Below are 22,405 nucleotides of genomic sequence, written 5' to 3'. Positions count from 1 at the left end.
ATTTATTTTTAAGATTTAGAGTTTAGCAAAAATGGGAATGGAGTGTGATATGTTATCTTGAGTTTTGAGAAGAGATGTGTGCTAAATTTTTACATGTTTAGGGGATTGATCAAAATTGATTTTATAAGAGTATTTTTCTATTTGTCTCTTACTTGGGTTTTGATGAATCAATTTTGCAGATAATGCCTAAGAGACAGAAGAACCAGGGTGAGCGTGAGAGTTCCTCGGTACAGGCTGCTAGGCTCAGCACAAAGGGCAGGTTCCGAAAGACGGATAGGTCTCAATTTGAGTTTAGGGTTTAGTATTAGAGCTTAGGGTTTAGTGTTTTGTTGACAACATTTTTTTTTTTGAATTCGTTTTTTATATATTATTTTTATTTATTTTTAAATTTTATTTTGAAAAAATAATATAATTTGCAAGTTATTTGATTTCCTTAATTAAAAGATACTAGATTTAAAATGACAATTTTCTATTGGTTGGTGAACCTAAAGGTTCACCCTAGGGGGTGAACCCAAGAATAACTCTTGTTTAATAGCAGCTGAGAGCTAGGAGAATTATAATTTTATTAGGGTCTGGTTAGTTCAAATGAAGTTGTGTGGATATGTAAAAATGGATGGTTGCATTTTCAAATGCTACTAGTAAACAACATGAAAAAAAAATGTTTATGTAATTATTGTCTCGTATTGTTGGTTTTATGGACTTGTGTGACTGTGTCATGTGCTGTAATACTTGACCTCGGTGACTTATACCAATCCGACTTATAGTGAATGTGGGTTTTAGTATCTCAAAATTATGGGCTACTTTTAGTTAGTTTTATGCTCGTTTGCAGCTCCTCGTTGTAAATACCCATGATCTTTTTCAATCGCTAAATTATCAACATATCATTATGGTTACCGTACCTTAACTCATTCTACACTCCAATCACACATATCAATTGGAATGGAATGTTTTTTTTTTCCAAAGTAACTCGAATTCTCTTTGGCAATATATATTACTAACCCGATCTTCTCAGACGATGCATCAACACCATCTTAATATCCAAAGAATGCTTCACTTTATGAAGCTGTCTTCTTCACTCTACCGTTGCTGGAAAATTCTAAAAATAAAAACACAAAAAGTCAATTAACTATCTAGAGAAATTTGCAACATTATTAAGATGTATTATATTTGTGTTACTTAAATAATACAGAGATCTTTTGATTTAAACAATTGGAAAATATCCCTTACAGGCTTTTAAAAGTTAAAATTGCGTTTCACCTTGGCCAGCCGGCAGCCACAATTGGAATACTATGTCCATGAACTGGATCGTGTGGGCAATATTGCCAAATTAATCCATCTTCGGACAAAAGAGAAGCCGTGGGACCCAAGGCAGGCTGTCACAACTCGGCGGGGACCCCAACGAATTATTAATATCGTTAATTTAAACCAAAACGGGTAAAAAAAAAAACGAAAAAAGAGAAAAAAAAAATCTAGCTCAACGTTTCATTTCCTCCGTCTCTCTCTGCCGATCGAATAATTAGAGTTTCTGCGGTGTAAAAAAAAAAAAAAAAAAAGATGAGGGAGATCATAAGCATTCATATAGGTCAAGCCGGGATCCAAGTCGGAAACTCGTGCTGGGAGCTTTACTGCCTCGAACATGGGATCCAGCCCGACGGCATGATGCCTAGGTATATATATTCTAACCTAATCCCCCATTTCGATTTTGATTTTTGAGAGAGGAACCTAACAATTAGGGTTCCTTGGCAGTGATACGACCGTTGGTGTAGCGCACGATGCTTTCAACACTTTCTTCAGCGAGACCGGCGCTGGGAAGCATGTCCCCCGAGCCGTCTTCGTCGATCTCGAGCCCACTGTTATCGACGAGGTCCGTACTGGAACATACCGGCAGCTTTTCCATCCGGAGCAGCTTATCTCCGGGAAAGAAGATGCTGCTAACAACTTCGCCAGAGGCCATTACACTGGTGAGAATCCGTTTCTTGTTTTCTTAGGGATTCTTGAAAAATTGGATGCTTTTAATGTTTTATGTGATTGCAGTTGGGAAGGAGATTGTTGACCTCTGCCTTGACCGTGTGAGGAAGCTTGCGGATAACTGTACTGGCTTACAAGGCTTCTTGGTTTTTAATGCTGTTGGTGGTGGTACTGGCTCTGGTTTGGGGTCTCTGTTGCTAGAACGTTTGTCTGTTGATTATGGAAAAAAATCTAAGCTTGGCTTCACCATATACCCTTCTCCTCAGGTACTTAATCTCATTGAATGTTTCTTTTAGTTGTTGAGTCTACTTTGGTTATGATGCATTGCCTTTTTGATCTCAGGTTTCTACTGCTGTTGTTGAGCCTTACAACAGTGTTCTTTCAACTCATTCCCTTCTTGAACACACCGATGTAGCTGTCCTCTTGGATAACGAAGCCATCTATGATATTTGCCGCAGATCCCTAGATATCGAGAGGCCTACCTACACCAACCTCAACAGGTTGATATCTCAGATCATCTCATCCTTGACAACGTCGTTGAGGTTTGACGGAGCCATCAATGTGGATATCACCGAGTTCCAGACCAACCTTGTCCCTTATCCCCGTATCCATTTCATGCTGTCGTCTTACGCTCCGGTCATCTCGGCAGCAAAGGCTTACCATGAGCAGCTATCGGTCCCTGAGATCACTAACGCCGTGTTTGAGCCAGCTAGCATGATGGCCAAGTGTGACCCGAGGCATGGGAAATACATGGCTTGTTGTTTGATGTACCGTGGAGATGTTGTTCCTAAAGATGTTAATGCTGCTGTTGGTACTATCAAGACTAAGAGGACCGTTCAGTTTGTCGACTGGTAATGATCTACAAACTAGAACAAGTTGCTATTGTTTTCCTTACCTTCGTGTATCTTTTGTAAACACAATTGCTTTGGTTTTGTTTTGTAGGTGCCCAACTGGTTTCAAATGTGGAATCAACTACCAACCTCCAACGGTTGTTCCTGGAGGCGACCTCGCTAAGGTCCAGAGAGCTGTATGCATGATCAGCAACAACACAGCAGTTGCAGAGGTGTTCTCACGGATCGACCACAAGTTTGATCTTATGTACGCGAAGAGGGCGTTTGTGCACTGGTACGTTGGTGAAGGAATGGAAGAAGGTGAATTCTCAGAGGCACGTGAAGACTTGGCGGCACTGGAGAAAGATTATGAAGAAGTGGGCGCTGAAGGTGGAGATGATGAAGAAGATGAAGGTGAAGAGTATTGACACATTCTTCTCTCAAGCAATGTGCAACCAAAGAGTTGTTTTTTTCCTTCTGATTCTTGTGGATTAAATGTTTGTTTTTAGTTCGTTAAACTTTATTTGCCTTTTATCTTGGTTCGATTCATTTGTAGAGCGACAATTGTGAGTTCCAGTGTTCATGCTCAAGCCTTTGGTGTACCAAACTTTCTTTATCATCTTCTTGTTATGTCCATTTATTTCTTCATGTAAAAAAACATTCTCGGTCGGAAATATATCAACTGGCCATGTAGTGTTCATGTATTTGTCTTTGTCTTTATGTTGTATACCAATCATGTTATACCATGTTGTGTTCCTTTATGGGAAAATATATTCTGAAAAAAGCCAAAATAAGAATTTTGTTTTTTTTCATGACTTTTATAAATGAGAAAATAATATTGACAATATATTTTCTAGTCTTTTTACAATTTATTTCCTCTTGTATTTTTCTTCCCCCTCCCCCCTCTAATTGTAACACCAGTCACAAGCTTGTTGTTGCAGAGCTTTTTATACACATTGGCATCAATATTATCAAATCTGCAATAGAATCTAAAACTCTATTGGTCCACTACCTACTACGGCGTGAAAGATGCCAAAACAATCGTATTTAATGAAAATAATACAGCAAAACAAAAGGTCTATTCAAAATTTATAATTCTATTGGACCCAAAAAATACTAACAAAATTCAACTTTGATAACCAGAAATTAGAAACGGACCGTTGACAAAAAAAAAAAAAAAAAAGATAATACAAGTAGCAAAAAAAAAAAATCGAAAGTGTAGGAAAGGGTTTAAATTTGAAGATTGATTACATATATCTAACGAGACTCATCACTCAAGTGAGTGCGTAATAAATACCTACGGATTTGCTTTAAATCCAAAAATGGAAGTCCAAAATTAATAAAATTGAGATAAAAAATAGATTCAGATCTCAAACGATATAATCCAAAAATAATGGTTTGGTGCGGTTTAGTTAAAGCTGGGCACTGTTGGGATAATATAAAAGCACGTAAAGCTTTACTTGCTTCCTTTCCTCTCCACCCAAGTGAGTTTCTCTTTCTCTCTCTGCGCGGAATCTCTCTTCTCCTAGTTTCGCAGTTTCTATCCCCCAAAAGAAGAGGAGATGGCGGAAGAGAAAAAAGTAGCTCCGATTGGTGTCTGGAATACCGTGAAGCCCTTCGTCAATGGCGGTACCTCCGGTATGCTCGCCACTTGCGTTATCCAGCCGATCGACATGATCAAGGTAAGTAAAATGTTTCTCGATTACACGATTCATGGTTTTGAGTATACTTCTTGCTTAATTTCATTTACTGATATTCACATTGTTCGTCAGATCCGATTGGATTCCCTCAGATCTGGTTTTCGTTCGAGAATCTAGTTTCATTTTCTATGAACATGTTTATAATCGTTTGTGTGTTGAACTGTTTCAATTGATTTGTTTAGATGAAATGTTTGGGTTTCAGATCTGTATTTTTTTTTGAATTTGAATCAAGCTCCATGGTGCAGCACAATGTACAATCCTTCACCAGGATATGGATGATGTGAATTGATAAATGTGTTTATTTATTTTTTTAAGGTGAGGATTCAACTAGGTCAGGGATCTGCAGTCAGTGTGACCAAGAACATGTTGAAGAATGATGGTATTGGTGCTTTCTACAAGGTATTGTTTTTGTTTTATTAGATCTATCTTGATTCATTTTATTTTGGTGTTTCTGGTATTGAAGCTTATTAACAGTTACTTATATGTGTTCATGTGGTTGATCTTTAATCCAACAATCTTTTCTCTGTCTTCTTGCTAACCACAACAGTTCTTCTGAGCTTTATTAAGTTTTTTCTCTCTCTCTCTCTCTCTCTCTCTCCAATAGGGATTGTCTGCTGGTTTGCTAAGGCAAGCAACTTACACCACAGCCCGTCTTGGATCCTTCAAGTAAGTTAAATATCATCTCTGTGTGTGTTATATCATGAGCCCATCTAGATGAATGTTTCTTTATTGCGTTATGTTACTAATCAATGAAATTATCAGGATGCTGACTGCAAAAGCAATTGAGGCTAACGATGGGAAGCCGCTACCTCTGTACCAGAAGGCTCTATGTGGTCTGACAGCTGGTGCAATCGGTGCTTGCGTTGGTAGTCCAGCTGACTTGGCGCTTATCAGAATGCAAGCTGATAACACCTTGCCGTTAGCTCAGCGCAGGAACTATACCAATGCTTTCCATGCGCTTTACCGTATTAGCGCTGATGAAGGAGTTTTGGCACTTTGGAAAGGTTGTGGTCCTACTGTGGTCAGAGCTATGGCTTTGAACATGGGAATGCTTGCTTCTTATGATCAGAGTGCTGAATACATGAGAGATAATCTTGGTCTTGGGGAGACTTCCACAGTCGTAGGTAATCTTCTCTTCCCTATCTCTCATACAGTGAGAAAGATATTTTTTTTTTCTGCTACGCCTTCAAATAAATGTAGATAGCTGTTGGAGCCAAGGAAGCACAGAATCTTCTTTGTAAATTTACATATACAACGAGTGTTGTGTTGTCATACATAAAACAATTGTGTTTGACTTATTGAAGTCTAGTATAGAACTAGACTAGAGAATATGCTTAGTGAAGGGAGTCTCTAAACTCTCAGCCATTGCCCAAATTGATCGGAATGCATTCTCCTTGCTCCATTTTAACCCTCCAGCTCTATAGTAACTGTAATGTATATTGCTGAGCTGAAAAAACTACATTTTTTTCTGCTCAACTTTCTAAACTAGCTGTAATAGTTCTTCACCAGAGTTAAACGGGAAGACCTTATCAGTTTTGTCCTGTGGTGATGTATTCCCACGTAAATAGGTCTGTATTTGATGGTTGTCTGTGATTGTTGTGTCCCTTTGGCAGGAGCAAGTGCTGTTTCAGGATTCTGTGCTGCGGCGTGCAGTCTTCCATTTGACTTTGTTAAAACTCAGATCCAGAAAATGCAACCGGACGCTCAGGGTAAATATCCATACACGGGTTCGCTCGACTGTGCCATGCAGACCTTAAAATCAGGAGGACCTCTGAAATTCTACACAGGTTTCCCTGTGTACTGCGTCAGGATCGCGCCTCACGTCATGGTATGTTTTCTTCCTTTCTTCAAAATGCTATTTCAAGACTCACTTCAGGGTTGTCTCTGAGATGGTTGATGATCGGGTGTTTTCTTTTTGGCAGATGACATGGATCTTCCTAAACCAGATTACTAAGTTCCAAAAGACCATTGGTATGTGATCTTCAAGCCATCCTTGTGAAGTGCGGAGCCAATAATAAGACGAGAAGAACGAAAACACAATTGGAATTGTGTTCATTTACCTTTTTAACAATATACATGCCTTGAAGCATTATTTGAGACTTGGATATTTTTTTTGTTCGTCGTTGATTGGTCCGTGAGCTTTTAAATTTTTTAAATTTTGTTTAAGATTTTCGGCCATTAAGTAACTTTAAAGCTACTGATGCATCGAAATAATATTTTTATTTACTTGGTTAATGATGTGTGGAAGTTGGAAGACAAGCTTGTTTCTACATTCATAAGGTCTAGTGCGGAGTCTCCATTATTTCGTTTTGAAACACAAACAAAACATTAACATCAGCAGACAAGCACTCTGCGCCCAAAACTCTGCCGATTACAATACAACACACACATGTAGCTGTCGGGAACGCAACATGCCTATTTCGAGACAACTTCTTTGTGGAGGAACAGTGTGGAGGAACCAGAGGAAAACATGTCATGAGTATGTTTCAACGTTTTGATAGAACAGAGTAACAAGAGCATTCGTGATATATATCATCTCAATACACCCTTTAAGACAAGTGATGCATGTCTTATAGCTCTAGAGACTCTCCAAATCTCATGCTGAACAAGTCCCCAAGAAGCTTTGGTCTTAACGCTCTTTGCATTATCTATTGCATCATCAATTCCAGGAAATGATTCGGATCCATACTCATCGTACTTAGCTGGTCCATATACCAAATGCTTGTACCATGTTCTCCCAGAAAGTCCATCTCTATCTGTTAAAGCTCGCTCCGCCATCATTAACCTGTCGTTGAGCTCTCTCGCTTTCAAAGCTCCCTTAATCCCCTGCACAGTCCAGTGAAACTAACTCTCAGTAAACCAACTTAACTTGTCGAATTTTTCAAACTTAGCCATACCTCTTTCTCTATATGTATTCCTTGAGCAGATGTATACAGATCTTGGATTGATTTGAATAACGGCGAAACATCTATGCCATGGCCCAAGTTATCTTTCTCCAAATCTTCTGCACTTTTCTGTTTATGCATGTATATTAATACCATTACAGCAATCTATTTTCTCACTAAACTACTTTGACTATATGTTTCTAGAGAAGTTACCATGAGTTAAAAAAAAAAAGTTACCATGAGTTCTGTTGCATAGGAGACATAGTTGAATGGTAATACTTCCTCATCTGCTAACCGAAGAGCGACCAAACCTAGAACACTAGCCATGGCCACATGACGCTGAAACATAGGGTCTCCAAATTTTTCCATCCAAGTGAAGTCATCATACATTGAGTGATAGACAGGATAGCCTATTATAAAATGGTTATTTTTCAAATAGTGTTTATACAACAGATCATGATGTTTGGCTCATCTAGTGTTAAGTGTGAGTGGCTGATTCAGACACTTACCTCCTCCGAAACGCATGTCAGCTGCTGGAAAGCCAACATGTTGCACAAATGATGCGTAGTCTGATGTTAGGTCCCCTAATCTTCCAATCTTCACAACCAAGTAATACAAATCAGCTTACCATAAGACACGAATGGTTTCATAATCTAGCCTCACTTACCACACCAGAGTTGCTTGATCCTATCCACGAATCATAGACGGTTTGTGTAGTATTATCTGGATCCTGGACCTGTAGATAGTTACCATTCAAGACTAGCTCAAAAGACCCACATGCATGCTTGTTAAAACTGCCTTTATAGTACCTCTTGAGCCGCTTGTTTGATCAGTTCATCTAGTTGTGGAGTCGCAGAAGCACGAAACCCTGGTCCAGATACAGCACAATCTACATTCAAGTAGGCCACTGCTCTCGAAGCTAACATCTCTCTGTTTTCTTCTACCCATTCTGTTGAACCAATCTACAGAAAAATGTATACATTAAAACTTTTCTGCTGCTCTAAACGTTACAAAAGTAGGCATTTACAAAGTGAGGTAGAGAGTAGAGACCAGAGCATACTCCTCAGCATCCCAATTACAAAAAATAATCGTCCGTCTAGGCTTCCATCCTCTTCTCTGCAGCTTATCTAGCCTTTGTGCAATCTACACTAGTTTCAACATCTCTCTCATTGCAATGTAACCATTTCAAAAACAAAATTCAGCATATAATAAAACTTTACGCACCTCCAAAAGTACAGCAGTCCCACTGTTGGGATCAACAGCTCCAAAACTCCAAGCGTCTCGATGGTTTCCAAGAATCACATATCTAACCAAACACAAAGTCAGTAATCTATCTACAAATACAACCATTAAGCTTCACTCATATTGTGCGAATGGTACTACCTATCAGGCTCTTCTTCACCTTCAATCACTCCAATAACATTCTCAATCCTAGCTATAACAGTTTCCCCCTGAAACCAAACCCAACGTTCAAATCTTTAAAAAAAAAAAAAACACAAACACCCTGTTCATTTACATGTCGAATGCAGCATGAGACTAAATGTTGTTCGTTTGCATATTTCCTGCAACTAGTCTAGCGATTACAAACACTAAAACGAACAACAATCAGCGACTGATAAGTCAGTCGCAGCTAACAAACAACAGACACAAACCCATAAACTCACAATGTAGCTTAGGTTCAAGATTCCCTGTCCGGGCCCCACTGGATAAACATCTCCATCAGCAACATCTCCAACGATACTCTTCAAAATCACTTCCGCATCAGCCGCCGAGATAGGCAGCGAAGGTATAAGCGGAGAGTCCCCGCTCAACTCCACAGCCTCCTCAGACAATCTCTCACAACCCTCAACACTTGCCCACCCAGGAGTCGTCGGATCACCCAACCCATTATAAACACTACCCACTTGAACACCACTCGGAGGCATCCATTTACTCGCCGGAAAACACTCATCTCCTCCTCCGCCGTAATCTCTCTTGTCAGTATATACCACAACGCCTAAGGCTCCCGCACGGTGCGCGTTCCTCACTATGTCTCCTCTGTAAATCTTCCCGTACCTCGCGACCACGACGGCTCCGGAGACGTTAAGGCCAGCGAAGTCTTGTACTCGTCCGTAGTTCGCGTAAACCGCGGGGCCTGAAACGTTGCCTGACTTGGCGTATCCGTGGAACGTGGGAGTCACTTCTTCTGCGTAAGGGTTGTCTCCCACGTGTTCTTGTTCTAACGTGAAAGTGATTGGCGTTGCTGATGCGTTTGGTGTTAGTAGGAGGGAGCGATGGAGTGGGTAGGTTAGAGATACTTGGTAAGAGACGAGGTGTGTTTTGAGGGAGGAGGAGGTGAAGGCGGAGCGGACAAAGGCGGCGGCTTCAGCGTTGGCTACTGAGCCGGCTATATGGGGGCGGCGGGTGAGGGTGCGGAGGTTTAAGGCGATGGAAGCGTTGTCGGAGAAGGAGGCTGAGAGGAAAAGAGTGTGGTAGTAGTGTGGTTTTGGTGGAGAAGAGAGGAGGAAGTAAGATAGAGCAGCGAGAAGGAAGGCGAGAGATGTTGTGGACTTCGACATCAATGGTTGCTTAGGAGTTGACCTTCGCAATAATTGATCATCTTCTTCTTCGTAGTTACTTTAATGTTAAGCTTTGTTCATGGTGGGGACAACAACTATAGGCTAGCTAAACCTTAAATTAACAAAGAAAAGTGAGATACTTTTATTCCCACTGAATGCATAAATACTTTATTATATTTAATCACATTTATGACTCCAATGGGTATAAATGGTTCGGTTGGGATATGTGTCATTAGACTCATTACCTTTATTTTTTTTTTGGTCACGAATCTCTTATGTTAAATTAGATGTCCAAACGACTTAAACAGTTACAACCGAAAGTGAATTCGACGGCTAAATGAAAGCGGAAAGTACTACAATAAGCGACAGAAGTGTTAAAGGGGTGAGAAACCCGTAGACATGCTTCACTTGAAACCCTGAAACTGATGTTCCTAAGAACATACTATTGTCGGTACAACAACCGATGAAAGGGGACCCTGAAGAGCGGGTTTGAAGATCGTTGGTGAACACCAACACTGATGATAAGCCCACTGGAAAGCTAGATTTGGCTATGCAGTTCATTAAACAAACAAGATCAGCTCTTATACAACTATGATAAACCGGGAGACTAGGTGAATCTCAACTGTGCCGGAAAACATATAGTTCGAAGAGACAGATGGTGAGGCGGTTGATACTGTGCCATGAACTCCGGTTCTAGAGCACTCGCTGGAATGAACAACGAATGTTATTTCCATATAAACGAGACTCATCGTGACGGTTCTTGGCTTTGTTGATAGGTGGGTTGAAACCGGCTCTAAAGAATGGCTGACCTTGACCTTTATGACTTGATACATAAGCTCGATGGTAGTTGATGGGTAGGCGGTGGTTGAATTCAAACAGGGACTCCATCCTCCAACACTACCGTGTTGAGGCCAGAGAACCATTAAATTCAACCAGAGACGCTCTTCATCAAACTTTAACAAGTTAAGCATAAGAGGACAAGTACCATGATGTACATAGGTTGTGGAGCTGAGCTCGGCGACTTTGATGTGCTGCAGAGGAGACAGTGAGGCTGCAAGCCATGGAGATGTAGACGGAGGCGTAGGGGAGCTGTTGGAAAGACGTAGCTTCGGATCTGCAATCCCTAAATTAGTGGGCAATGGTGGCTCCATCTTTGATATTGGGCTCTCAGAAGCCAAATAGATTATGTTGGACTCAAATGTTTTTGAGACCCAAGCCCAAGAAGAAGAGGCATTCAGCCCATCTATGGAAGCACGCTCAATCAGAGGAGTGAGAGGCCTGGGTTTTTCGCCGGCGTAGAGGCAGCCAGCTTCGCGGCGGGGAGCGTCGCGTGGTTGAGATGGTGAGGCTCGGAGATCACCAGCGCCTTCAAATCGTCCGGCGAGGCAGATCGGAGATGAGGAGACAAAAGTTCGAAACTGAGACGTGACGGTGGAAGCGAGGAGAAGAGGAATGTCTGGGGGGTCTGGTGGTTCCGGAGGGATGACGGGAAAGAGAGCTTCAAGCGGAGCGTACATACTCGACGGCGGCGGCGGATCTGGAGGGGGGCGGAGACACGGGGTAGTCACCATCCTGGCCAAGGAGCAGAGCTACTTCAGAGGGAAGAGGAAAGAGCGGCTTGGCTGGAGCAGGGGAGATCCATCGTAACGGCGCCTTGGGATGCGGGCCTGAGAGAGTTTCTCTCTAGGGCGAACTCCTTTCCATTAGACTCATTACCTAAACTGACATTTTGTACCATCATTCAAGCAAAGTCATTACAAATACCTTTTGTCTTCTACGAGTAAACCAATGCGACAAAAGGGGACCGAGTTAAAGTGGCTATGAGAGGTCGAGTGCTAACCTAACATGAGACACACGTCCCTCTCCTCCACCTGATAACTCTCTCTACTGCGGAACAGAGCCAATAGTATGCTCGCTTGCTTGAGCGCATTCGAACCAAGATGTACCACTGAAACCCGTGCTCAACTGAACCGGCTCCTCAGCTGACTTAGTGTTGCGTGATCTCAACTCGGTCAACCTCCATTGCAAGCCGCAACGTTGAAGATCTGTTTACCCAAGTAAGCTTCCAACATGACCTTGTCTTGACTCTCAGTTTATTGAAATACTGAAACTAAACTGAGAGCAATATTTCATCAAGTTGTTTTTCTTTTTGTTAATGTATGTATAGCCAAAATTACAACAAATAAAGAAGATGAACAAAAGATGTGAGCCTTGTGAGGTGTACATAAGTCTGTGAATTATTCATATTAAATAGTATAGTTAAAAGGGAAAATGTACATTATACTATTAAGTATTAACTAGGTAGAAAAAGAGAGAGTAATGGTTAGAGTTTGATCCATTCAGAACCGTCGATGAAGGTAAGAGAAATAAAAGGCTTAGCTTCTTCGTCAGTGAGCTCTTTTGCCCAAGCCACCCTCCCTGCATAGTTTGCTCCTTCTCCAGTGCACTTGTACTGACCATAGAACACCGTCCTGCATCACACATTTGATTTCATCTATAATACATTTTTTTACTATTATTATCTACACCTTTTTGTTTCTATATGTTTATGAACGATAATTTTTGATGCCATATGCAATCATTTTGGAGCACAAGAATTCTACAGTAGACTATAGTCTGGTTATATAATCTAAAGAAAAAATAGCAGTGCGGTGAAAGAGGAGTAAAGTCTACGTACGTCTCACGTGAAGGGTCGCCCCAATTATACCAGCCTCTAGGGAGGATGATGTTATCCATATACGAGTAAGCAAAGACGACTCTTGAAAAGGGACCCCATGCCCTCCCAAGGTACAAAACTCCTGTCCCTGTCACCATACAGTTCACGAACGAGAATCCTGTGTCCTCTAGCACACTGCTCCTCCCTTGCGCCGTGACTGCTCCAAGCTTATCCGCTATCGCATGCACGAGACATCCCTAATTAAACACCAATTTTTAGAGCAAGAAGCAATCTACTTATGTTATTTACAAAAGTGTAGAGAATGTTCTAAGATACTCCAGACTCGGGTCGAGCAAGTATATTACTACTATGAGTTTTCCTGCGCCATGCGCAGAAATAGTAATTTTTAACATAACAAAAAATTTTGATTCATATTTCAACATTATTGATTTATATTTTAACTTCAATTGTTATAAAAAATCATAAACGTATTTTTGTAATCTTATTTATTTTGATTTGGTATAACTATTTAAATTTGAGTTTATTTAAATTTTAATAAATATAAAATTAGATTTTATAAAATAGTTTTAATTATATTATTGTGTTTAATGATTATTTATTACATATATATATATATATTTATTTATATTTACATATAAATATAAATTCTAATAAATTTGAGACTTTGTTTGTTTTAGTTAAACTGAAAAATATTTTTGTTAATTTAAACGATGAAGATGAACAGATAAATTTAAATAATGTTTAAATATTTAACTATCAAAGTTTTTTTGGATTAGTGTTACTTTATTTAGTTTATTTTTATTAATGTGAGATACATATATACATATATATTATTATTTTAATTGTGATATATGAATTATTAATATATTTAATAGTTTACCATAAATAAGTATTTATATGGAAAATTGACATTAATGATGATATATGAGTTATTTTTATTATCATATTTAAAATCCTTGCAAAAAAGTTTAAATTTTTATAAGAAAATTTTACATATCACAATTAATATGATGCTATGTCACTATTTTCTAAAACCATATCATCTATTTTAAGTGTCATGTCATCTTTTTTTCAGCGAGAATGATTGTAGTGACGACATGTGTATAAATCACTTCGCAAATATAGTTTAGGTGATTATTACTAAATCGTTTATAGCCTCAAAATCGTTATAACTTACAATGCCCTGAAATTACTTTTAAATATATTAGTATTACTACTAAATTGTTTCTAGCCCTCAAAATCATCGATCCTGTCTAGATGAGACTGTTTACCTCATAGAGAGAAAGAGCATTGCCAAAGATGAAATCAACAGATCCCTCAATGTAACAGTCTTTGTAGTAATGCCTTCCTGAATGATCATAGAGAGTGTCTTGAGCACCAAGCATTTTACACCCGAAAAATGCAGCATTGTCCGCTGACACCCTCAATGCCACGGCCTGTTTCCCAACCGCGCCTGGCAAAGGGACCGGGGTCGTGTTCTACATACATATAAGACCGCCAATAGGGCTTCAAAACTTATCTATCCAAATGAAATTGAACACAACAATTATGGTAATGGTTGCAAGTTACCTTGAAAGTGATGTTCTTAGCGACAAAGAAAGGTGAGTTCACGGCGAAAGAAGCAGAGTTGAAGGTGCCCATGGGATTGCCTTTTGTGTCAGGTGTTTGTGCTGTGTTTCCCCATTCCACTATTGTTGTCTCTGCTCCTTCTCCTTCTATTGTTACGAATGACTTCATTGGGGGTATGTTCACCTTCTCCCTACACCCATTTCCCCTTTCAGTGTTATTATATTTTCTCAATTTAATTACAAATCTAAGAAAAATAGCTATAGCAAATAAATCAATTTGTTACATATAATACAAATAAATCCAACCTTTGAGGCGTATTAAAAAGTTCTTGGTTTCACGTGATCTTATAGTGTTGATTTTGAGAGAGATGGCTACATCTCTTTATTGGCAATAGGTGTTTAGACTCTTTCAGATTTATTATTAGTTTTGGCTCATGCAAATGCAAGGAAAGGACGAAAGGAAAAGATATGTTATCATTTCATAAATAGAGCCAAAACAAATTGCAAAACTGCAAAATGTTAATAGACAAACTCCAGAATCTACGGTCCAGGTTGTCGGAATATAGTTACATCCACATATATATATTTTTTAAATGAAGATAAAGCTAAAGATGTTGTGGTACCAATTTGGTTTTCATCAATTGCAAAATGTACCACACAATTGATTTCTTTATCTTTATAACAAAAAAGATCGTCCAATATATGTTTTGATTAAACAGTAATTACACCAAAACTCGTACTATTCACCTGATATATAGAGCTGTTATTTTAAAAACAATGAAAAACTTCTACTTACTTGTAAACTCCAGCATGAACTTTGACGACGACACGAACGAGGTTGATGAGAGGAAGAGAATCAATGGCGTCTTGGATATTAGTGAAGTCACCTTTATTCTGATTCTTATGGACAGTGAGTGTATATGAAGGGAAGAGTTTGTTCTTGGCTGCCTTGAACACCGAGTGTTTAAGGCTCCCAACGAATCTGACCCATTTCATGAATTCCTCTTCAGGGTTTTGTCTCTGACTCGTCGTGTTCACATTCGTCTGTTTTCTTGGTCGTAATCGTAGACCTTTGGTGTGGCATTGTGTTTGCGTTGAACAAAGTAGAATAACGAGAATAAGGAAAAACAATATGGGAGCTTGTGATGAATTGAATTTGGGCATCTATACGACAAGAATCAATATATTAGGTTTTTCTTTGTTTTATAGGTTTCGCCAAAGATACAAAGTACGGCCAGTGATATATGGCTTATGTGATTTCTCAATATGTATATGTATATATACATGTACGTGTATGTTATTTAGAGGTGGTCGAGTGTTTGGTTCTTCGGTAATGGAATTAGGTGGAAAGTGACAGAAGGGAAGAGGTCACGGGGCGGTTCCATTCACATCCACGTAGAATGAGAAGCCTAGCAAAATGCCAAATTAAAAAATATAATAAAGAGATTATTTTTTTCTTATGATAAAGAGATTCTATTATTAAGCTATAGAAACTCAGCACATAAAGGGAAAAACAAACCAAAAATGAAAAGAGAATTAGCCCACATTTATATGATACTCATACTTATTTACTATACTGTATACTGTCAAGACAAAAGGAAATCACGAGTTATGTATCATATGTGAATTCAATTTTATGCAAAGAAAAAGAGACTATGTTGTCAATGAAAGTTGCATCAACTGTGTAATGGTGAACGAAAAAAAGAAAGACGTGTTGAACATGAGCAAAAGTTAAGTTCATTGATGAGATGGAAACTAACATAAATATGAAGCTAACATGGACACTAAAAAGTAGTTGCAGTGAGAGTATCTCGCACAGTTTCTTTGAGTAGTTGTACGATTAGCTATGCATGAAGGTCTAATCAAATCTGTAACTGGAATAAAATTGTAATTTTATTATTAAGTTAATCTATTTTAAATATGTATCGAAAGTTTTACTATTTTGGATGTTTAATCCATTTTAAGATATATTTTTTCTTGATTTTTCATTTATTACTTTATTTTACGAATAAGTGAAAACATCAATTTTTACTGCAAGTTTATCGGTTAGTTTCTTATTTTTAGATCCTTAGCCCTAAATAATTATTATTTTAATACAGTTTAATTTTACATAAAAAAAAATTAATTACTTTGAGAAAAAGAGACCATTCATATAATAACACATAAACATAAAAGTTCCCATGAGGTTTCTGTAGAATGTGTTTTAAGAATCGATTGTTAATCTCTCTCCTATTTTTTTCATTTCTTTCAATTCTTTTGTTTGTTAGATACTCTATCACATTTTGCTGTTGGAAATGGCCTTAGCACCAACATACAAAAGAAGAGAGAAGGTGATAGAAAGTAAGAGAGATGGAGAGAAACACCTCTTTTTAAAAAATTTTTTGAAGAGAATACGAGAGACTGTTTTGCTATGTGTCATCACATAATAAAGTTAGTTTTTTCCTATTTAAGTTTTAATGAAAGTGCTCAATTATTGTAGAATAATGTTTCGAACTGACTTGTTTTATTGAACTTGTAAACATACGATACTTATACACAACTTGTATGACGGTTTAACTAAACCTCAATAAACTATTTGTCCTTATCAATAACATATTTGGACTTATCAATAACATCATTATCCTAAGTATTAATAACTAGATAATGATCCCATTATACTTCCCCTCACATTGGTGCGTGAAGATTGTGAACGCCCAACTTGGACAGTAACGTACGGAACTGATCACGCCCCAATGCTTTAGTAAGGATGTCCGCAACTTGGTCGTGAGTCCGAATGTGATGAAGAGTAATGAGGCCAGCTGTAACTGCATCACGCACTGCGTGACAGTCGTTTTCAATATGCTTGGTTCGCTCGTGAAAGACTGAATTGGTTGCAATGTGGATAGCGGCCTTGCTGTCACAGAAGAAACGTGTGGACTGTTGTTCGATACCTATTCCTTTTAACAGTTTGCGGAACCACTTTACCTCCTTGAGTGCATAAGACATTGCACGATACTCAACTTCGGCCGATGAGTGGGAGACTGTATCCTGCTTTTTCGTCTTCCATGAAACAGGAGAGTCACCAAGCATGACAACAAAGGAAGAGAGAGCGCCTTGTGAGAGGACAAGAGGACCAGCCGGAGTCACAATAGATGGAGAGAGTCATATCCGGCGAGGAACTAAGAAAAATACCTTGTCCCAACGTTCCTTTGAGGAACTGAACCAGCCGAATGGCAGCTTTCCAATGATCCTCACGAGGCGTCTTCATGAACTGAGAGAGTGTATGGATTGAGTAGCTGAGTTCAGGTCGAGTGTGAGACAGGTAGATCAAGCGACCCATGAGACGTCTGTACTTTGTTGGATCGGCCAAGATCAGACTTTTACTCTTGGCAAGGTTATGTTTTTGCTCCAAAGGTGTCGCAGCAGGTTTACACCCGAGATTACTTGTGTCAATGACAATGTCTAGTGCATATTTTCGTTGAGACAAGAAGATACCTTCCGGGCCTCTGCTAACTTCAATGCCAAGAAGGTACTTAAGCTTGCCCAAGTCCTTCATCGAAAAACATTTACCAAGATACTATTTAAACTTCTCGACCATATAGCTATTGTTACCGCATCTAAGCAGATCATCAACATAAATAAGAACATGCAACTGCATTCTCTTGCGAGTATACGAGAACAGCGAGTAATCATCATATGACTGTACAAAACCAAACTTGAGAAGTGCATCTGATAGCTTCTTAAACCAGCAACGTGGAGCCTGTTTAAGTCCGTAAATAGACTTTCGAAGTTTGCACATCTTATTAGGATGAGTGTGGCGAAAACCAGGTGGTAACTTCATATACACTTCTTCTTGGAGATCTCCATGAAGAAAGACATTGTTCACATCCATTTGATACACTTCCCATTTCTGAGCAGCAGCTAGACGGAGAAGCGTTCGCACCGTTTTCATCTTAACCACAAGAGCAAAGGTCTCATGATAATCAACTCCTGCAAACTTGCTTATTACCACATCCCACAAGCCGAGACTTATATCTTCGGATTGTGCCGTCTGCGTTAAACTTAATTTTATAAACCCACTGACTGCCAATGGCAACTTTTCCTGGTGGGAGATCAATGATATCCCATGTATGCTGCCCTTCAAGTGCCACAATTTCAACAGTCATAGAATCATCCCAAACTTTAATACCGACAGCTTCCTTGAAGTGCTTTGGCTCTTTATGAGCCGTGACCGAGGTGAGAAAGGCACGATGCTGCGGAGTAAAGTTAGCATCACATATGTAATTAGTGAGAGGGTATAGTGAGTTACCTTGGACCAGACTGGAGGATGATGATGTGGAGAGCGGGAGAGCGTGAGGGGTATCAGAAACAACTGCATTGTACGTAACGTAGTCCTGAAGTCTTACAGACGAAACACGCTGTCTATGACCACGACCAGAAGCTTCCTCACTTTGTTGAGCCGTATTACCATTGTTTTCATTGTTAAAAAGAACATCATTAGCTACTTCAGTAGTCTCTGTTGCCACAGGTTCAGCGATATCTACCGCAGGCGGTACCGACTCTGTTGTAGCTAATTCAGTGGTCTTTGTTGCTGCAGTAGTATTAGCAGAATCTAGTTCCGGAACATTTGACGTAGAGGCTTCAGCTGGCGTGTCCTCAATTAACGTAGGAGAAACACTCCCCCTGCCTACAAGAATCGACTCATTGAAGCACCAATCAGTGTCACCTCCTTCTACTGATGACTGAGGCTGAGAAGCTTGAGTTTCAAACGGGAACACATCTTCTCTAAAGATAACGTCACGAGAAACCAGAATCTCTTCACGCTCCATATCAAACACTCTATATCCCTTCTTGCCAAATGGATATCCGAGAAACACACACAAGCGACTGTGCTCCCCAAACTTGTCTTTATCCCTCGCAGCTCGATGCACATAACACGCGGAGCCGAACACACGAAGCAAATTATAGTCCGGCTTTCTTCCATGTATAACTTCATACGGTGAACGTCCTTTATGCAAGGTTGTTGGAGTCTGATTAATTAGATAAGCAGCAGTAAGGACAACTTCACCCCAAAACTTGATAGGTACCTTAGCTTGAAACAACAGAGCTCGTGCAATATTGAGTATATGACGATGCTTACGTTCTACTCGTCCATTCTGTTGAGGTGTTCCCACACAGGACGTCTGATGAACAATACCTTGTTCTTGGAACTTTGATGCAAGACAGGTAAACTCAGTTCCATTGTCACTTCGAACAATTTTGACAGACTTGTCAAACTGCTTACTGATGTATGTAATGAAGTTGGTAAGAATAGTATTAACTTCCGACTTTGCTAGCATGAGAAACGTCCACACAGCACGCGAGAAGTCATCAACGATTGTCAAAAAATAAACCGCCCCACAAGAAGAGGGCACACGATAAGGACCCCATACGTCAACATGAATCAATGAAAAACAATCGTTTGCTTTATTAAAACTGTTTAGCTCGAAAACACACATCACACGGACGAGAGCTAACAGAAGTAGAGGAAAACAATGGTAATGAAGACAAACAGAAAAACTCGGATGTCCTAAGCATTGCTGCCACAAGGTCTGATCACATGCTGCACCGGCCAAGTGAATCTTTGCAGTAGCCACATCCGTCAAGAAGTAAACCCCATCACGCTCTTCACCGGTTCCAATCAGAGTCCTCGAGAAACGGTCCTGTAAAACACAAACAGTATCAGTAAAAGTAGCAAGACAACCAGTTTGCTTTAAAATTTTCGAGACTGATATCAAGGTGCAGTTCAATGCCGGAACATATAGCACATTGGTCAATGAAATCTTGCTTGAGAGAGGAAACGATCCCATGCTCAAAGCAAATGTCGTACTACCATCCACAAAGCCAATAGAACACGGTGAGATAGACACAACGTTTGTTAACAGAGACAACTGTCCTGTCATGTGGTGAGAGGCTCCGGTGTCTAAGATTACATCACCAAATTTTGTCTTACCAGAAAGCTTGTCTGAGCCTGACTTTTCATTGATCATGTGAACAAGAGACTTCCACTGGTCTTGTGTAAACTCTGGAAAGAATGAAGAGTTTGAACTCGTAGCATGTGCTGCAGCAATGAAGCCTCTACCACGACCTCGAGCACTACGTCCTCTTCCTCTTCCACCACCATTATTTCGCTCAGACCGTTCAGTTCACCACTCCGGAAAGCCCACTAGTTGGCAACAATCTTTCTTTTCATGACCATTCCGTCCACAATGAGAACAGACAGCATTACGGTTCCTGAGAATGGAAGAGTCATTCTTAACAATACTGTTGTCAAGAGACACCAACTCCGTTTGCCTTGTAACAAAGCCGACCGCATCTTGTTGTTGTTCCCTTGTTCGAGAAGCATTCAACCTCTGCTCTTCTCTAATAACTTTAGAGTACACTTCACCAATCGACGGCAATGGATCCATACCAATAAAACTAGTACACAAGGCACCAAATCTCGAATCATCTAAACCCATGATGAACTGATGAACTTTATCATCATCTAGCTCTTTCCTTATCTCGTCAGAAGCATCACACGTACACTTTGGAAGTGGTCTGTATACAGAAAACTCCTCCCATAAAGCACACAAACGTCCATAATACTCAATGACAGGTTGCCCATCTTGTCTACACTGAGCTTGTTGCGCTTTTAACTCATGAATACGAGCTTTATTCCCAACCGAGAATCGCTGCTTCAAGCTAGACCACAACTGGCTCGTCTCTGATACAAAAATTACAGAGGATTTCACCTTGGGATCAATCGAAGACCTTATCCACCCTATCACCATTGAGTTGACTGCCACCCAACTCTCATAATCAGGTCCATCACTGGACGGCTTCTCCACGGTTCCATTAATGAAACCAATCTTCCTCTTGGCTTGCAAAGCATTCACCATCTCGTTTGCCTAGAGATTATAGTTATCACCATTCAGCATAACCTGTGTTATCTTTGCACCAGGATTATCTGAACTATAAAGAGTATAGGGTGAATCACCAGGTTTCACAACCGATCCTATAACTCCCAAACTTTGAGAGTCTTTGTCACCCATCGTCACAGACGATTAATCAGTTCAAGACTATGAACTATTGAATAAGAAAGAAAAATTTATGTGTTTAAAGAGATCTTTAGCTCTGATACCATGTAGAATAATGTATCGACCTGACTTATTTTATTGAACTTGTAAACATACGATACTTATACAACTTGTATGACGGTTTAACTAAACCTCAACAAACTATTTGTCCTTATCAATAACATATTTGGACTTATCAATAACGTCATTATCCTAAGTATTAATAACTAGATAATGATCCCATAATAATTATGTTATTCTTTTATGTCTAATATACTAATTGAGAAACTAAACCATTGCTCATGCTTTTAATGGTTAAAGACGATGGGTTGTCAACAATTGTTAAAGATTGGGCTGACTTATATACATTTTAAGGGATTGATTACTTAATTATATTTCTTTTATGTATTTCTTCATTTAATTAATAAATATATGTTAATTTATTTACTTGTATATATTTACTAAAGATTAGGGAACTAATAGTTTTTTGTGTGTAACTATTGCAGAATATGTATTTCTCTTTTAATGTATTTATTGTGTATGCTTCTATTTATTATAAGACTCCCAACAGAAATGTTGTTCGACATTTGTAAAAGAAGTGTTTTATTTACCAATTGATTTGAGATACTGCTATTTTCTACAAAGCTCCCAAAAGAATTATGATGATTTTGATTTTTAACAAATTAAAGCTAACAAATGTTTCTTTGGTTTCATGTGATATGGTTTAAATCATACCAGTAAACATAACGGTGTATATATAGCACTAACTACTTCAATAAAACCTAAAGAAAAGTTTCATATATCGCTGTGGATGCTTTAACACATCACTACAAGAAAACATCGGTATTCTGACGGACATTCCGACGGAAAATGAAATCCTCGGAATATCCCGAGGAATTTCCGAGGAAATTCCGAGGAAATACAAATCCGTCGGAATATTCTTATGGAATACCGAGGAAAAACGTATTCCTCGGAAAAAACCGATGAATTCCGAGGATATATTATAGCCGTTAGAGAGCCGTTGGGGGATTTTAAAAATTCCGAGGAAATTCGGACGAACTAGCCGTTTCCGTCGGAATTTCCTCGGTCTGTCGGCAGGATTTCAACTATAAATACAAGCACCCCTCTTCCTCTTCATTCACT

At 39.3% G+C, this 22,405-nt stretch overlaps 4 protein-coding genes and 1 pseudogene across 6 annotated transcripts; 3 read left to right on the top strand and 2 right to left on the bottom strand.

Moving 5' to 3' along the window:
• The window catches only part of LOC106323281, a 4,753-nt pseudogene extending 4,451 nt beyond the window's left edge, over positions 1–302 (top strand).
• Positions 303–1,449: 1,147 nt separating this feature from the next.
• LOC106327575 (tubulin alpha-3 chain-like) lies at positions 1,450–3,432 on the top strand. 2 transcript variants are annotated; one of them, XM_013765743.1, is made up of 6 exons: positions 1,450–1,667; positions 1,747–1,961; positions 2,035–2,234; positions 2,311–2,819; positions 2,911–3,031; positions 3,117–3,432. In XM_013765743.1, the coding sequence occupies exons 1-6, from the start codon at positions 1,555–1,557 to the stop codon at positions 3,291–3,293; spliced, it is 1,335 nt and encodes a 444-aa protein (XP_013621197.1). In that variant the 5' UTR covers positions 1,450–1,554; the 3' UTR covers positions 3,294–3,432. The 2 variants fall into 2 exon arrangements, with proteins under 2 accessions (XP_013621197.1, XP_013621196.1); XM_013765742.1 differs by having other exon boundaries at positions 1,458–1,667; positions 2,911–3,414.
• A 798-nt stretch (positions 3,433–4,230) lies between these two features.
• On the top strand, positions 4,231–6,733 carry LOC106326954 (mitochondrial dicarboxylate/tricarboxylate transporter DTC-like). The gene is made up of 6 exons (XM_013764936.1): positions 4,231–4,480; positions 4,814–4,897; positions 5,103–5,164; positions 5,261–5,622; positions 6,112–6,326; positions 6,421–6,733. Exons 1-6 carry the CDS (start codon positions 4,361–4,363, stop codon positions 6,475–6,477), a joined length of 900 nt encoding a protein of 299 aa, XP_013620390.1. The 5' UTR covers positions 4,231–4,360; the 3' UTR covers positions 6,478–6,733.
• A 220-nt stretch (positions 6,734–6,953) lies between these two features.
• On the bottom strand, positions 6,954–9,982 carry LOC106326952 (probable glutamate carboxypeptidase 2). Of its 2 annotated transcripts, none has more exons than XM_013764933.1 (10): positions 9,036–9,982; positions 8,767–8,834; positions 8,608–8,689; positions 8,434–8,526; positions 8,193–8,345; positions 8,051–8,119; positions 7,893–7,980; positions 7,621–7,793; positions 7,396–7,512; positions 6,954–7,324 (listed from the first exon to the last, which is right to left on the bottom strand). In XM_013764933.1, exons 1-10 carry the CDS (start codon positions 9,939–9,941, stop codon positions 7,031–7,033), a joined length of 2,043 nt encoding a protein of 680 aa, XP_013620387.1. In that variant the 5' UTR covers positions 9,942–9,982; the 3' UTR covers positions 6,954–7,030. The 2 variants fall into 2 exon arrangements, with proteins under 2 accessions (XP_013620387.1, XP_013620388.1); XM_013764934.1 differs by having other exon boundaries at positions 9,048–9,982.
• Positions 9,983–12,126: 2,144 nt separating this feature from the next.
• Positions 12,127–15,448, bottom strand: LOC106326953 (probable pectinesterase 53). The gene is made up of 5 exons (XM_013764935.1): positions 14,983–15,448; positions 14,188–14,377; positions 13,890–14,096; positions 12,619–12,854; positions 12,127–12,412 (listed from the first exon to the last, which is right to left on the bottom strand). The coding sequence occupies exons 1-5, from the start codon at positions 15,348–15,350 to the stop codon at positions 12,265–12,267; spliced, it is 1,149 nt and encodes a 382-aa protein (XP_013620389.1). The 5' UTR covers positions 15,351–15,448; the 3' UTR covers positions 12,127–12,264.
• Positions 15,449–22,405: the final 6,957 nt, after the last annotated feature.

Source organism: Brassica oleracea, chromosome C2 (assembly GCF_000695525.1).
Source record: "Brassica oleracea var. oleracea cultivar TO1000 chromosome C2, BOL, whole genome shotgun sequence".
Taxonomy (NCBI): Eukaryota; Viridiplantae; Streptophyta; class Magnoliopsida; order Brassicales; family Brassicaceae; genus Brassica; species Brassica oleracea.
Note: the sequence above shows the minus strand (reverse complement) of the source record. Positions and strands in the feature narration are given on the sequence as shown.